General features: G+C 49.1%; 1 protein-coding gene across 1 annotated transcript in view; it reads left to right on the top strand.

Moving 5' to 3' along the window:
• The window catches only part of LRRC9 (leucine rich repeat containing 9), a 1,004,248-nt gene that overhangs the window by 580,571 nt on the left and 407,361 nt on the right, over positions 1-16,316 (top strand). Inside the window, 1 exon segment of the mRNA XM_029598189.1 lies at positions 13,509-13,628. Coding sequence (XP_029454049.1) covers positions 13,509-13,628 — 120 coding nt within the window.

The following is a 16,316-nucleotide window of genomic DNA, read 5'->3' as shown; positions in this document are numbered from 1 at the left end:
TTACAAGTGATGCCTACTACACGCCAGCTTGTGGTACACCTCTCCAGACGACCTGCAGGAGGCGCCTGCACCCCATCTGTGGTCATCTGTCCAATGGGGCCTGGAGTGTCTGCCATCTCTTCCAGCTGAACCAGCAGATGTCTTCGCTCTTCCCGCTCAGCCTCTACAGTACTTCTGTTACCACATGCTTGTCTCGCTCACTACCCCGAGTGCGAGTCCAGCAGCCTCTTCGGGAATCCGCTGCAAGCTTCACCATCCAAGCAAAGGTACTGGTCCAAGTGTGCCTTTCCAAGTAACATACTGCCAATCCTGAAGATGTCCATCTCTACCATCAGCCTAGGACCACTTGAGTGTGAGTGTCAGTTAACCAAGCAACACCAAGATTCTGCCCAGTCTTAGGGTTCGCTCCTAGATGGAAGTTACTGAACTTTTGTGCCCTTGATCCTCTGCACTACTCTATCCTGATCCTCACCACTGGTTACTTGAGCTGCCAGTTTTACCAACCTGAACATCAGCAGTATGTTTTCACTAAGGAATCTATTACCAATCAAAGAACTTCTGCTTCCTTGCTCTGCCAAACGTAATTCCAGCTATGACCACCAGCAGGGACTAGCAGTTCACCTGCCATCTTGAACTATTGTTTGGTATCCAGCACCGAGTGTTCCACCATACTTCGAAGCCAGCTTAAAGCTACGGTGGGACACCTTCCAGTCTCCAGTACTACCAAAGTCTACTCCTCGATGCATTCAAGCGGCTAGCAAGTCTGCCAAGTCGTCCGGTCATCAAAGTCCCTACGCATATATCCTTAACCAACTTGGGGACGCCTGCCACTGTGTCGAGACTTCTACACCTCTACTCGCCGCAGCTCAAACAGCTACCTTGACTCCTTGCATCCATCGTGAGTCACTGAACTCCCAAGTTCCTGGAACCATCAACTCAACAGCTAACCTTCACCTAGTACTCCAGCCTGCACCACGGCTTCAGTCTTAAGTTTATGGACTTCCATTTAAGCCAAGTCTTGGATGGAACCTTGCCTCTGCCTTGATCCTAGAACCAAGATGCCATCTTGTGGTTCTGTACCCTACACCCTGTCTGACCTACGCCTTCAGCATTCCGTGTTCTATGTTTGTCTTGCCTGGACCTTGACCACTTCTGCCTTGTCTTCTGCTTCAGTATTCTTCTCGCTACAGTTACTCGCCAAGAAGTACCAGCTCGTCCTTGGATCCTCGCTTGCCCTCAACGGTATGGACTACCGCCTTCTTCTGAAGCTGTTGACAAGAGGCTTGAGGGGGGGCTTTGAGGAGGGGGTACTGTTGCGATCCTGCCCGCGAGGAGCACGGGCAGGCTCTTACCTTCACGGCCAGTCGGGCCGCTGACGCTGCTGTTTCTCTCTCCCTGAATCAGCTGGGGCCGTCCCGCAGCTGTTGCCATGCGGCCGGCTCCTCTGTTGCTGTTTCTGCCTTCCTCCGACGTGCTGCTGCGATCCCGGGACCTTCAGCCAGCAGGGAGGCCGTCCCTGCCAGTGCCTGCTTCAGCCCAAGTCCTCGCCCAGCAGGGAGCCGTCCCTGCCGGTGCCTGCAGCCTGCTATAGCTCCCTAGGGCGTGGGCGCGCGCCTCTCTCCTCCTCTTCAAGGGCCAGCCAGGTGTGGTCCCCTGCTGACCCCTCCCTGGGCGTTGTCCACCTCAGCTCTACTAAAGGGCTCAGCGTTCAGTCTGTCTTTGTCTTCGCAAGGAGTTGGTCACTCCTGAGATCCTTCGCTCCAGGAAGTCATCCGTGTCCCAGCACTTCTGCAAGGTCCTGTGTTTCTTGTTACCTGTCGGAGCTCCTCGTCCAGTCCTGATGTCTGCCTTCTGTTCCAGTCCTGACGTCCGCCTGCTGTTCCAGTCCCAAGGTCTGCCTCTTGATCCAGTACCCGTGTTCCAGTCCTGATGTTACCTGCTGTTCCAGATGTCCACGTTCCAGCCCTGAGGTGTGTCTCCTTTTCCAGTATCCGTGTTCCAGTCCTGATGTTACCTGCTGTTCCAGATGTCCTTGTTCCAGCCCTGAGGTCTGTCTTAGTCCTTGTTCCTGACCCTGATGCTTTAATCTGCCTTGAGCTGCCAGGAGTGCAGCGAATCTGCCTTGAACTGCCAGGAGTGCAGCAAACCTTGCCTTGAGCTGCCAGGAGTGTAGCAACCTGCTTCTTCCCTGTGCTCTCCCGCTCTCAGCGTGGTCCGCGACCAGCCTTCCTGGGCTGAGTAGGGCGCGCATGGGACAGGGTGGTCCGCGACTCAGTCCCACGGGTGGTCTGAGTAGGGTGCCCTGAGGGACAGTGCCCATGTCTTCCTTCAGCCCTCGTTCCTGAGTCCACTTCTGTGCATCCAGTACCTCGTCCTGAGTCCACGTCTATGCCTGAGTCTACGTTGTTCCTGAGTCTCGTCTGAATCCATGTTCCAGTCTTCGCTGCCCTGGCCTCCATCCGGCCTGCCGCTTCGTGCCGTACCCTGTGGCAGGTCCGAAAGGGCTGGGAACGGTCGGAGGACTGTTCACAAGGCCAACATTGCGTTGTTGGGTCTTCCGAAGCGTGCAGGTCCGGAGGAGGGCCTGTCTTCCAGTCATCACTCCAGCCTTGCTCCCGTCCAGCCCATGCTCGGGCATGCCACGCCTCCCGCGGCACCTCTTCAGAGTTCCTCTGGGGTTGAGCCGTGGCCCAAGGACACACATCTCCCAATAGTGGGATCGCTCTCCTAGCGCTCCACAACACCGAATACGAGAGGTGAGGGAGAAGCCGAAGTCGGAGGCCAGGGGCGAAGCCGGGTCGGGAGCCAGGAGTCAGAGATCCACACCAAAGCCAGGGGCGAAGCAGAGGACAGAGTAGTGGACGGAGCCGGGTCGGAAGCCAGAAGATCAGAGGTCGATACCAAGCCAGGAACAGAAGCCAAAGACGAAGTCGTGGAACGGAGCCAGGTCGGAAGCCAAGAGTCAGACGTTGATACCAAAACCAAGGGGCGGAAGCAGAGGACAAGTCCAGGAAGCAAGCCGGGTCGAACACAGAAGGAATCCAAGAGTCACAGCAACTAGCAGTCAGGAAACCTGAGGAACCTCGTTGCAAAGCGAGGATCCAATCCCAGCTGCAGGGTAATATACCCTGCAGCGTCTGACGTCATCGAGGAGCTGTCCCAGGTTTCCCGCGCTGGCCCCTTTAAGAGAGAAGCCCCTGCGCGTGCGCGCACCTAGGGGGCTGGGCCAGCGACGGGAAGTCGGCGGCGTCTCCCTCAACAGGCCAGGGAAGCCGGGGGCGAATTCGCACGGGCCGGGCCAGCCCCAAGGTAGGAGGAGGGACCAGGGCACAGCCCGGTCCCGTAACAGTACCCCCCCCCCCCCCCACGCCCCCTTCCTGGAAGCCTGGGTTTACCTGGGTGATCAAGATGGAACTGACGGAGAAGGCCTTTGTCCAGGATGTTGACGGCGGGCTCCCAGGATTTCTCTTCAGGACCATAACCCTCCCAAGAGAGAAGGTTCTCCCAACGCCTGCGATGAAACTGTACATCAAGCACATCTTTAACCTGATAGATGGCGTCCTCCTGCGCCTCAGGCGTGGTGGGTGTAGGCGACTTCTTATGATAAGAAGAGAGGACCAAGGGTTTCAACAAGGAAACGTGAAAGACGTTGTGGATCCTGAGCGTGTGTGGAAGGTGAAGGCAATAGGAGACTGCCCCAATCCTGTCTTTAACCGCAAAAGGGCCAATGTACTTAGGAGCCAGCCGCATCGAAGGAAGCCGTAAGCGGAGGTATTTAGTACTCAGCCATACCTTCTCTCCGGGAAGAAACACTGGGGCTGGCCGACGCAAATGATCAGCCACTTTCTTCATGATAACTGCCGCAAGCTGGAGTCTCTCCCGGGTGGATTGCAAGTCGGGCAGAAGTTTGCACGGTTGGAGACAGCACCTCTACTGGCAATAGTAAAGGGGGCCGCAGGTGTCTGCCGTAAACCGTGTAGAAGGGGGACTTGCCGGTGGAAGAGTGCTTGTGGTGATTGTAAGAGAACTCTGTCCACGGGAGCAGAGCAACCCAGTCATCTTGTAGGTCTCCCACGAAGGAACGGAGAAACTTTTTCAAGGTCCGGTTTACCCGTTCTACTTGACCATTAGCTTGGGGATGGAAGGCGGTGGTGAAGTCAAGTTGGACCCCGAGCTTCTCACACAGAGAACTGAGAACCCCTATCCGAGGCGATGTGTAGGGGGAGCCCATGAAGGCGAAAGATATGTCGCGTAAACAAGTTCGCCAGTTCAGGCGCTGAGGGCAGTTTGGGGAGAGGCACAAAGTGGGCCATCTTAGAGAATCTATCTATGACAACCCAAATCTCCGTCTTCCCCTCTGAAGCAGGCAGGTCTACAATAAAGTCCGTAGATAAGTGAGTCCATGGTTCTGCGGGGGTCGGCAGAGGCTGAAGAAGACCCCAGGGGCAGCTGATGGGAGTCTTCTGTCAGGCGCAGGTTGGGCAAGAGTTAACGTAGAGGCGAACATCCCTCTTAAACTGGGGCCACCAGTAATACCCCGAGAGTAATTCCTCGGTCCTGGTTACTCCCGGATGGCCGGCCGTTAAAGAATCGTGTGCCCAGAAAAGAACCTTCTTCCGCATTCAGATGGGTACCACAGTCCTCCCCACCATGGACAGCAGGATGTTAGTCCTCATGAAACCCATCCGCCACCCCGCTGAGTTGGGTTCGTTTACATTTTCTTATTTTATTTTTTGCACGTACTTTTTACTATAAGATGAGACTGAAGGGGGACCCCTGCTGGATGCAGGGTCAGTACATTGCTGGGCATGCCCAGTAGGTGCCAGTCAAAATTCTAGAAACTTTGACAAAAGTGTTCCTTGATTGGGCTCCATCCTGATGATGTCACCCATATGTGAGGACTAACATCCTGCTGTCCTGTGAGAACACATGTTACAGGTAAGCAACTCTGCTCTTTCACTCGGAGCACAATTAAGCTCTGCAGTTCATTGCCAGAGGATGTGGTTAAGGCAGTCAGTGTAACTGGGTTTAAAAAAGGTGTGGATAAGTTCTTGGGGGAGAAGTCCATAAACTCCTGTTAATTATGTTGATTTAGAGAATAGCCGCTGCTTATTACCGGCATCAGTAGCATGGGATCTATTTATTGTTTGGATACTTTCCAGGTACTTGGAACCTGGATTGGACACTGTTGGAAATAGGATGCTGGGCTTAATAGACCTTCAGTCTGAACCAGTAGGGCAACTTCTTATGTTCTTATTCCAAATATTTCTGAGTTGGCCCCCTTTTAGCAAACTACCTGTGTCCACTCCTGCTGGTTCTTTCCAGGTTTGAATCCTTCTTTCTTCAGCACCCCAGAGTAGGCTGCACTATCTACTCCAGGCTCCTGTATCTTGATCCAACTGTTCATCATCCACAAGCTTTTTTGGCAGTCTGTAGCCCTTTCTTCACCAATCTTCCTAGTCTAGTGATCTAGGAGGGAAGGAAGAACAAATCAAAATGCAGACTGCTTTGAAGAAAGACTTTCCACGCCAGCCTAAACATCTTACCAAATAAAAAGAAATTCATTGTATCAGGTTTATACAGTTTGCTGCTCTAAGCCAGTATACTCTGTCACTCCTGGTTCTCTTGCCAAGCACAAAACAATATGCAACACTCCCCAAAACACCATGCTTCCACCAGATGGTATATCTAGCCCAGGTATACTTACCAGGCTCTGGCAAAAATGGGCATCTTGAGCTCTCCACGACTCTCCTCTTAGCTTGGTCTGCTCTTGTAGATCCCTTCCAGTCCTCTTAGTGATCTGGTTGAACTCAGAAACCTCATCTGGTTGGTTGGCACTCATCCATGTTGTCCTTGTGTAGCATGTGGTCTGTTGATCCCACTCTACCAGCAATTTTATAGTGACATCTGCTTCTAGTCCTGTGGGTGGCACTGTAATGGCTTTAATTCTGGACTTCGGGGCTGTAGGGAAGACCTATCTTGCCTGGGTGCTGCCAGAAGAGGAAACCGCAATGTCAGGGCATGGGATTTTTCGCATTTTGCTGGTTCAATGTAGGGTTCCTAAAAAGATTCTCACCCTGGCTATCTTAAGGCTTTAGGCAGAACTGAAGTGAACTTTCCTAAGGCTTGAAAGACAAGTCTGAAAAGAATGCAATTGTTTAGTACAATTATTTAGAATTTAATAGTATAGCTTTCTACCGATTAGTAGAAGTCTCAAATATACACAAGAAAACTAAGTTCTAATTATCTTATACTAGTCTTAGCCTCCTAATGTTAAATCAATGCTAATAACAGATAAAATTATCTAGGGACTCATTAGCCCAGTTTCCAGTGGTTCAAAAATGTTCATAGAGAAAAACATAGGTCTAATTAACTAGTATTGTTAATAAATGCAAACATTTAAAGATTCACTAGTCCAGCTTCCAGTGGCTCAATAGCAGTCTCAACTACTCTAATTTAGTTTATTATATTCTTCTAGGATTCAAGGCAGAGCTCACATGTAAACTACTGTAGCTCAAACATTTCCAATCCAGGGTGGCTGACTCAGAAGTATCAGCCACCCAATCTGCATCTCGCTACCCTATTTCCCTCCAAGATACAGCAATAGAGAGAGAGATCCAGAGTCTAACTTAACTCTGGATTACAAGTATGCATGAAGTTTGCTTCTGATTCTACTTCTGCCTCTTTCTCTTCCTCTAATTCCATGGGTTTTTGTGCTGAATTCTCTTCTGTCCTGATGTCTTCCTCCCCTTTTATTCCTATCTGTAGACTATTAGGGTTGCAGTCTAGGCTTCACCCTGTCCCAGCTCTTCTTTACTCAGATTCTGCCAGATATTAGTTAGTAGAAGAGCTGGGAAGTATTCTCCATTATGGCACATATCTTTGGTTTAGCCTTATTTTGGATAAACAAGTCATACAGCTCCTGTCTTGGATTAAAAAATATGCCTTTTCTCACAGGACAAGCAGGATGGTAGTCCTCACATATGGGAGACATCATCTGGATGGAGCCAATCACGGAATACTTTTGTCAAAGTTTCTAGAACTTTGACTTTCACCTATTGGGCATGCCCAGCATGGCAGTAACCCTGCATCCAGCAAGGGTCTCCCTTCAGTTTGGTTTCTTTTTTTCCACGCAGCTATAGCCACGCAGATCTTTGGAGCTCTTCACAGTTCTTGACTAGAATTTTTCCTCAGGAAATTTTCTTTAAAACTTGCAAAAGTTTATACCCCCTAGGGGTCTCCCTTCTTCACTGTTGAACACCGAGTCGTACGGTATGTTTACCCCGTTTTTCATTCGGTTCCCGGCGGGGACCTCTGTGGGCCTTGTCGGCACCAACCGCAACCGGCCTAAATTTTTCGACGACCGCAATGGCGACAGGTTTTCATCGATGCCCGGACTGTCTGAGAACTATGTCGATCACAGACACTCATTTGGTTTGTGTCTTATGTCTCGGACCGTCGCACAATGTGGAGACATGTACCGATTGTGTAAGGCATGACTGGAAAAAATGGTGCTGTTATTTCAACGTCCATCTCCAAAAGCGCCATTGACTCGATCCCTGGCGAAGCATCGACGTCGATCCGAGGCCGAAGACTCCCAATCAGTGTCTCAGTCCTCGGCATCTACATCATTGATGCGGAGTCGGGAAAAGCGGAGTGCCAAGAGAATCACCGACACAAGCATCGGAGACTGGTGCCTTCCGCTTCCACAACGTCGGTGGAGCCATCGACGGAACCACCAACGAAGAAGACCCGGACCGAGGAGCGTCCCGTGCCTTCGAAGCCGGATGCACCGAGGCGTCCCGCTCCTTCGGTGGAAATGGGTACCGAGACTCCACCAGGACCGGTGGACCCTCCGTTATTGCCCATTGTGCCTCCCACTCCGGACCTGGGGCTCACCACCCCAGCGCTCCAAGAGGAATTGCACCGGATGGTGCAAGAGGCAGTGCTCCAGGCTATCCAAGGCCTCTCGCAACCACCGATGCCAGCACCGGTGTCTGTGACGGAACCGGCACCGATGCCTCCGGTGCTGCTGCCTCTCCTGGACAAGCTGGATTTGCTTATCGGTGCCCTGCCGGGGGCACCGAGAAAATCACTGTTACCCATGGCTCCATCGACGCCCATCCCGCTTTCATCGGGAGAAGAGGATACATCGATGCCGGAACCCGTCCTGGGGCCGTCAGGAGTACCACCACCGAGGACACCGGTGAAATCCCTGATGCCATTGGTGCATTTTCGCCCGGTACCGATACCGGACCTCAATTTCTTGATGCCAAGACCAGGTCTATCGATGCCAGCACTGATACCTGTAAGACCTAGACCTCCAGCTGGAGAAGTTCCAAGTTTTCCACTTGGACCACCAAGGGATGCAGGAGATCAACCCTATGATTCCTGGACGGATGATTCCACAGAATCCCAGGGCTCAACAGATGTTCCGTCGGAGCCATCTCCTCCAGATGAACGGCGCAAGTCTCCGCCAGAAGATCTCTCCTTTATTAATTTTATAAAGGAGATGGCGGAGACTATCCCATTCCAACTGCAGACGGAAGAGGATTCCAGGCATAAAATGCTGGAAGTGCTGCAATTCCTGGATCCCCCAAAGGAAATCATGTCCGTCCCAGTTTAATGAAATGCTGCAGGATTTGATGCAGCACAACTGGGAGCATCCTGGATCGGTCCCTCCAGTGAACCGAAAGATGGATGCTATTTACCTAGTCCAGCCTTCCCCGGGGATCCAGAAGACGCAGTTAGCTCATCAGTCAGCGGTGGTGGAGTCCGCCCAAAAGAGGGCCAAGCATCCAAAGCCCCATTCCTCGGCGCCACCTGGGAAGGAGCAGAAATTTCTCGATGCTTTAGGCCACAGGGTGTTTCACGGGGCCATGCTTATCTCGCGTATTGCATCATATCAGTTATATATGATGCAGTACAACCGTAACCTGTTTAAACAGCTACAGGAATTTGGAGACTCTCTTCCAGAACAGCTTCAAGACCAGCTGAATTTCCGACCCGAAATACAGGATTGTTTGGCCGACCTCCCATGCTCAGGAGATAACCTGTTTGGAGAAAAAATCCAAGAGATGGTGGCCCAGCTGAAGGACCATACCGAAACACTTCGTCAGCTCTCGGTGGCCCAGGCGGAGTTTACCGCTCCCTCCAAGCAGCCGCCCAGAGTGACACTAAACGGACGGCACACAGGACCCGAAGGTATTATCCACCCGCGACCCGGGCCCGACCATCCCAGCCCTTCCAGAAGTCTGCACTGTGCCAACGTCGGGCTCAGAAAGCTCAACTTCCTGCCCAATCTGCTCCTGCAGCGGGATTTTGACTTCCACCTTCAGAGCGAAGACTATCCCCCGTTGCTCAACCTACCTGTAGGCGGCCACCTATGCCAGTTCTCCACCAAGTGGCTAAACATCACCACCGACCGGTGGGTGCAATCAGTTGTCGCTCAAGGTTACCATCTAAATTTCTCCTCCGTCCCGTCGGACACTCCACCTCAGCCGGGATGGCCCTCTTCCAACACCTGTCACCAACTGCAACAGGAGGTATCCTCCCTGCTGCAAGCAAATGCCATAGAACCAGTTCCTCTTTCCCAGAGAGGACACGGATTCTACTCCCGATACTTTTTAATCCCAAAAAAGATGGGAGGAATTCACCTGATAAGACCTACGGGCCTTAAACAAACATCTTAGGAAAGAGAAATTTAGGATGGTAACCTTGGGCTCTTTGCTTCCACTTCTTCAACAAGGGGATTGGCTTTGCTCTCTCGACCTAAAAGACGCATACATGCACATTGCAATTACCTCATCTCACAGGAAATACCTCCGCTTCCTGGTTGGGAACCAACATTTCCAGTACAGGGTCCTTCCATTCGGCCTAGCGTCAGCGCCTCGGGTTTTCACGAAGTGCCTGGCAGTAGTAGCTGCATACTTAAGAAGACTGGGCACTCATGTCTATCCTTACCTGGACGACTGGTTGCTGAGAGCTCAGTCATCAGAAGGAGTTCTTCACTCCCTTCACCTTACAGTACGGCTACTACTATCATTGGGGTTTCTAATCAATTATCATAAATCCCATCTGCTCCCGTCTCAGTTCCTGTCCTTTATTGGAGCGGATCTTGATACAATCCAAGCAAGAGCTTTTCTTCCCAGGGACCGAGCTCACGCACTGGTGTTGTTGGCGTGGGACATAAAGTCTCGTCAAACCACGTCAGCTCATCATCTACTAGTCTTGCTGGGGCATATGGCGTCTTCGGTCCGTGTTAGCCCCATGGCTCGTTTAGCCATGTGAGTAACACAGTGGACATTAAAGTCCCAGTGGTCACAGGCACATCATCCAATGTCGAACCTTGTCCACGTCACCAGGTGACTTCGTCTCTCGCTGGTATGGTGGATCCGAGAATCCCGTCTCCTTCAAGGTCTACCCTTCCAAGCTCCAGAACCTCAAATAGTTTTGACAACCGATGTTTCCACTCTGGGGTGGGGAGCGCATGTCAACAACCTGCAGACTCAGGGAACCTGGTCATCAGAGAATCTCTCAATATGTCCACAGATTCCTCTAGGCTCATACCCGTCCCTCATGACTCAGAGGAACGGTCAGTTGCGCCACCCCAACCTTCAGGCCTTGTCACTGACGACTTGGATGTTGAAAGGTTGATCCTACAGCCTCTCAATCTTTCAGAATCTGTATCTCAGGTCCTGGTATCTTCACGAAAGCTTTCTACTAGAAGGTCTTATCATTCGAAATGGAAAAGATTTTCATTGTGGTGTACTTCAAAGGACTTAGATCCTTATACCTGCCCCACAAATCAGTTTTTAGACTACCTCTGGCATCTCTCAGAGTTGGGTTTACAAACCTCCTCCATCAGAGTGCATGTCAGTGCAGTGGCCGCCTTCCATAGGGGTACAGGGGATGTCTCTATCTCAACACAACCCCTGGTGGTGTGCTTTATGAAGGGATTGCTTCACCTGAAGCCTCCTCTCCGTCCACCGGCCCCGTCTTGGGACCTTAATGTGGTTTTAGTGCAGCTCATGAAACCTCCATTTGAGCCTCTGCATTACTGCGAGTTGCGGCATATCATTTGGAAGATCCTTTTCCTTCTGGCGTTAACGTCTGCTCGCAGGATCAGTGAGCTGCAGGCGCTGGTTACATACCCTCCTTACACGAAATTTCTTCATGATCGGGTGGTCCTTCGCACTCACCCTAAATTTCTACGGAAAGTGGTATCTGAGTTTCATTTAAATCAATCCATAGTGCTGCCTACTTTCTTCCAAAGCCCCACTCACTTTCTGCTGAGCGGGCTCTGCATTCCTTGGACTGTAAACGTGCGCTTGCCTTTTATTTGAAACACACTGCAGACCATAGGAAATCCACCCAGCTCTTTGTTTCCTTTGATAAGCTTAAGTTGGGAATCCCGGTTGGAAAGAAGACCCTGTCCTCCTGGTTGGCAGACTGCATTTCCTTCTGCTATCAGCAAGCAGGCCTTCCGCTTCAGGAACGAGTCAAAGCGCACTCCATTAGGGTGATGGCAACGTCGGTTGCATACCTTCGTTCTGTTCCTCTCATTGATATCTGCAAAGCTGCAACCTGGAGTTCTCTTCAAACCTTTGCAGCACACTATTGCATAGACAAGGCTGGTACACAAGATTCTATCTTTGGCCAGTCTGTTCTACGCAATCTATTCTCAGCGTAATCTCCAACTTCCTTCTATACCCGCTGGGATATTCAGGCTGCCCGTATACCAAAGAATCACTCCTGTTGTTGTGCCTGTTACACTTCTTTGGGTGTTTTCGGTATATGCGCGGGCATCCTCAGCTTGTTATTCACCCATATGTGAGGACTACTATCCTGCTTGTCCTGTGAGAAAGCAGAGTTCCTTACCTGTAACAGGTGTTCACAGGACAGTAGGATGTTAGTCCTCACGAAACCCACCCGCCACCCCGCGGAATTGGGTACGCTTGCGATTTATTATGTTATTTTTTGCACGCTCTTTTTTGCTATACATAAGACTGAAGGGAGAACCCTGCTGGATGTAGGGTTATTGCCATGCTGGGCATGCCCAGTAGGTGCCAGTCAAAGTTCTAGAAACTTTGACAAAAGTATTTTGTGATTGGCTCCATCCAGATGATGTCACCCATATGTGAGGACTAACATCCTGCTGTCTTGTGAGAACACCTGTTACAGGTAAGCAACTCTCTGCTTTCTGGTGATTCTTCATTGTACACCTAACTGATCTGGTTTTCAGGATATCTGTAATGAATATGCATGAGCGATACTTGCAAATATTGGAGACCTAGTATATACAAATCTATCTCATGCATATCCATTGTGAGTATCCTGAAAACCATACTGGTTGGGTGTGCCTTCAAGACAGGCTTGAAACCACTGCTTTAAATAAATGCCATCAAATATTCATTAATGTTCTGTTGAACTAAAATTCATCTCAATTATGCTACATTCTAATTCAGAAAAACAGTTTGTAGTTGCAGACTGCCTTTATTGAAAATAACTACAATGGTTTGATCCTTCATCACTGCCCATTCATCCTACATCTAAACTTAGTACGTTCAGTGAAGTGTTTCAGCCAATTAATATTAATTTTGGTCATATCAATTCAAATAATGTTTTAGCTTGACACGTACATTTACCAGTTCAATGTACACTATTGCTTATATGCTGCTATATTTTAAGGGGTTTAAAACCATCTTATACATTTTGACTTCATTGTTTATTTGCTGGGCTTTTCATTTAATTCATGCTTTTGGTAATTTATTAAATAAGTAATTTCCATAGTGCTTTCATTTAAAAGGGTGAATAGCCATAGAAGCACACAGGAGTTAATGTTGCTGAAAACTCTAGTGTGGCACCATATTCACAAACTTTTGCGAACTTTAATAAGTCTGATGATTGCATCCTGTAGATTAAAATGTTTATATTGCAAACATGCAACATGTGAACTTTCAAAGATAAAATATAAGGTAACTACTTATAAACAAATTACAGTGGGGGAGGGGATTGACTTGGTAGTTTCCTTCTGCTGTGATTCCAGCTCAGTTAGAACTAGCCTTTGTTGAGTTATGGTATCATAAACTTTCATTCACAACTAACCAGGTTTTTCTTTCCCTGTTTCATATTCCTGTCAACTCAGCCCAGCCGTTGCAACAAAGATCCTCAGCTGGGGGCCACAAACCATGGCACCTTCCAGAACTTGGCTAGTGTGGACCTTAAGTACAACCGTGAGGTGTTGTCATTGTGTGATAACTGATACTCCATCCATATTAGGGGCTATAAATGCAGAGTCTGCAGCATCCCCATCCCTGGGAACAGAAAACCTGACCCAGAAATTGAACCTAAGCCTTCTGCATGAACCACTGAACTGACTCTATTTATTATAAGTGTTTACAAATGTATACCTTAAGTTTCTTGAAGTTGTGTGTATTTTAAATGTTGTATAATTACTATATTAAGTTTGTTTTTGCTTATTTTGGTTTAAACAATATTTAATACAGGTCCTCAACTTACATGGAAACAGCCTGACTAAACTAAAGGACATAGCCAAGTTCACAGGGCTTCGAAAACTTATTGTCAGCTTTAATGAATTTTCTAGTTTAGAAGATGTGTCTTATTTGGTAAGAACCATTTTTAGCCTACTTTCAAAAGGATGGAAGTATATATCACTGTAAATGTATATGTGTTTGTATTTTATCTGTCCCCTACTAATAACTTTCCCATTCAGTGGCCTGTTTACACCAAATGTTTGAGGCATGTCAGAGGAGACGAGAATTCTGACAGAGGTACATTATTTTCTTCTACATATTCCACAAATAATCATGCACAATTATGACAGCTAATTCATTTTTTAATTTTGCATGTGTTTTGTATAAAGTTGCTAGGTTAACCAAAAGGAGTCAGATGCAGAAAATGTTTCCTCTTTCCGCACATAAGTATGCGTGCATTCCGAAAAGTAGGCTCCTTTAGTTCTGTGTCAGACTTCTAGTTAAGGGAAATAATTTAAGAGGGTAATTTTCAAAAGTGTTAACTCAGCATACACATCCATAGTATGATTGCCTATAGTTACACCTGTATTTTATAAATTATTCAGTGGGAGCCACTTAGGTATGTTTGTCTAAAGTTACACCTGTATTTTATAAATTATTCAGTGGGGGCCACACAGTGTTATGGTTACGTGTGTTTTGGTGAATCATTGGGTGCTGTGGAGATGACCACGCCCATGGGGAGGAGCCCTGTGAGGAGCCACAGCACTGGGCTAGACTCGTACACACAAAACACGAATAGTTCTTTATTTAGACAGCTTGAAGAGAGCCACCAGGTGGCAGTAGTGAGGCAGTCCGTAGTTGCAGTCTCAGGGACCTCGACAGAGGGAGCCCTTCTCTCCTAGATGACATCAGGAGGTTCCACAGCAGGTCTCCCAGCAAGGAGATACTGTGGATGATATAGACTGAGAGTTAGAGTACTCACTAGGTGTTTGCTGTAGCTGTGCGATTCCACCAGGTATGTTGTAGATCGTACAGGCAGGGAGAGCAGGCCCTCGAGGAGCGAGTACCTGTTCCTTGTAAGGCACCTGAAAGAAAGCAGAGGGCCCCCGAGGATGGGGTACCCAGGTTAGCAGTTACCCCGAAGGGCAGAGAGAGAGCTTCCTGCAGCTGCATGGAAGCGGCAGAATAGCGTAGAACGGATTCGAGTCCTTGCTAACTCGGGGAGCTAGCAAATGAGTGAAGGTAATATACCCAGATGGTGTGAGGTCAGCATGAGGGAACGCCCTCGAGGTTCGCGTCAAAGGTGGTACAAAGATGTGGGTTGCGCGCGCGCGCACCCTAGTAGATACCTGGGAGGAGCAATGGCGGGGGCTGCACCATAGCCGTTCCGGGGACGCCAGAGAGGTTGGCTTGTAGACGCGGTGGTAGCCATCTTTCCCAGGTAAGCGGGAGGAGCCATGAATAAGGTGAGGCAAATGGGGCGAAGTCATCGAGGACCGACGGACGCAACAGTAGCCTTCTTTAAAGGGCGTCCATGCTGTTTCCTACCAAGTCTTGGTTTTTGAGGATGCAAGTGATGAAAGTCCTGTAGCATCTCTTTATCCAGGATATTAGACATTGGTATCCAAGAGTTTTCTTCAGGGCCATACCCTTTCCATGACAAGAGGTATTCCCATACTCTGCCTTGTCTTCTCACATCGAGAACTGTGTCTACTTTGTATTCGATGTCTTCTTCTGCATCTATCGGTTTAGCTTCAGGTATCTTGTTGGAGATCTCACGAAGGATCACTGGCTTCAATAGTGAGACATGGAATGCATTGTGGATCTTTAAAGTAGATGGTAGCTTCAGACTGTAAGTGAGATTGCCCAGTCGTCAGAGAATGGAAAATGGTCCAACAAAACGAGGAGCAAAGCGAGCTGAAGGAAGTTTAAGTCTTAAATGCTTCGTGGAAAGCCTGACTTTATCACCAGGCTTGAAGTCTGGAGCCTTGCAGTGATGAGCATCGTATCCTTTCTTTGCTCGAAGTCCTGCTTTAACAAGCATCTCTTTTGTCTGAGTCCAAAGTTGTTGGATATCTTTGGCAGTAGATTGGGCTGCCAGGGACGACACTGATAACGGAAGTGGCAGTGGTGGCAGTGATAGTCGTCCGTAGACCACTTCGAATGGTGTTGATCCAGTGGATGTTGCTGGATGAGAATTAATGACAAATTCTGCCCAGGGCAACAGTTCACTCCAATCATTCTGACGAGGGTTCACGTAGGCACAAATGAACTGCTTCAGTGTCCTGTTCATCCTCTCTGTTTGCCCGTTGGATTGAGGATGATATGCCAATGTGAAGCTGAAGGCAATATCGAACTTCTTACATAGTGCCTTCCAGAAGTTAGCCGTGAATTGGGCTCCTCGATCAGAAACTATGTGCTTAGGCAAGCCATGCAGGCGGAAGATGTGCGTAATGAATAGCTTGGCGAGCTCCATGGCGGTGGGTAAGCCTGGGAGAGCCACAAAATGAGCCATCTTTGAAAACCGATCTACGGTTACCCAAATAGTGTTGTTTCCTCCTGAAGATGGTAAATCGACCAAGAAATCTGTGGCAATATGTGTCCATGGTTCTTCTGGCACTGGCAAGGGTTGGAGTAGATCCCATGGATGACTCAGCGGCGTCTTCTGTTTAGCGCAGTTTGCGCAGGAAGCGACGTAGGATAATGTGTCTTCCTTCATTGTGGGCCACCAGTAGTAGGTCTGAAGTTTAGACAGGGTTCTATGCTGGCCAGGGTGTCCTGAAGGTTTAGAGCCATGGGCCCAAGCCAATAACTTCTTTC

This window comes from Rhinatrema bivittatum, chromosome 4 (assembly GCF_901001135.1).
Source record: "Rhinatrema bivittatum chromosome 4, aRhiBiv1.1, whole genome shotgun sequence".
Taxonomy (NCBI): Eukaryota; Metazoa; Chordata; class Amphibia; order Gymnophiona; family Rhinatrematidae; genus Rhinatrema; species Rhinatrema bivittatum.
Note: the sequence above shows the minus strand (reverse complement) of the source record. Positions and strands in the feature narration are given on the sequence as shown.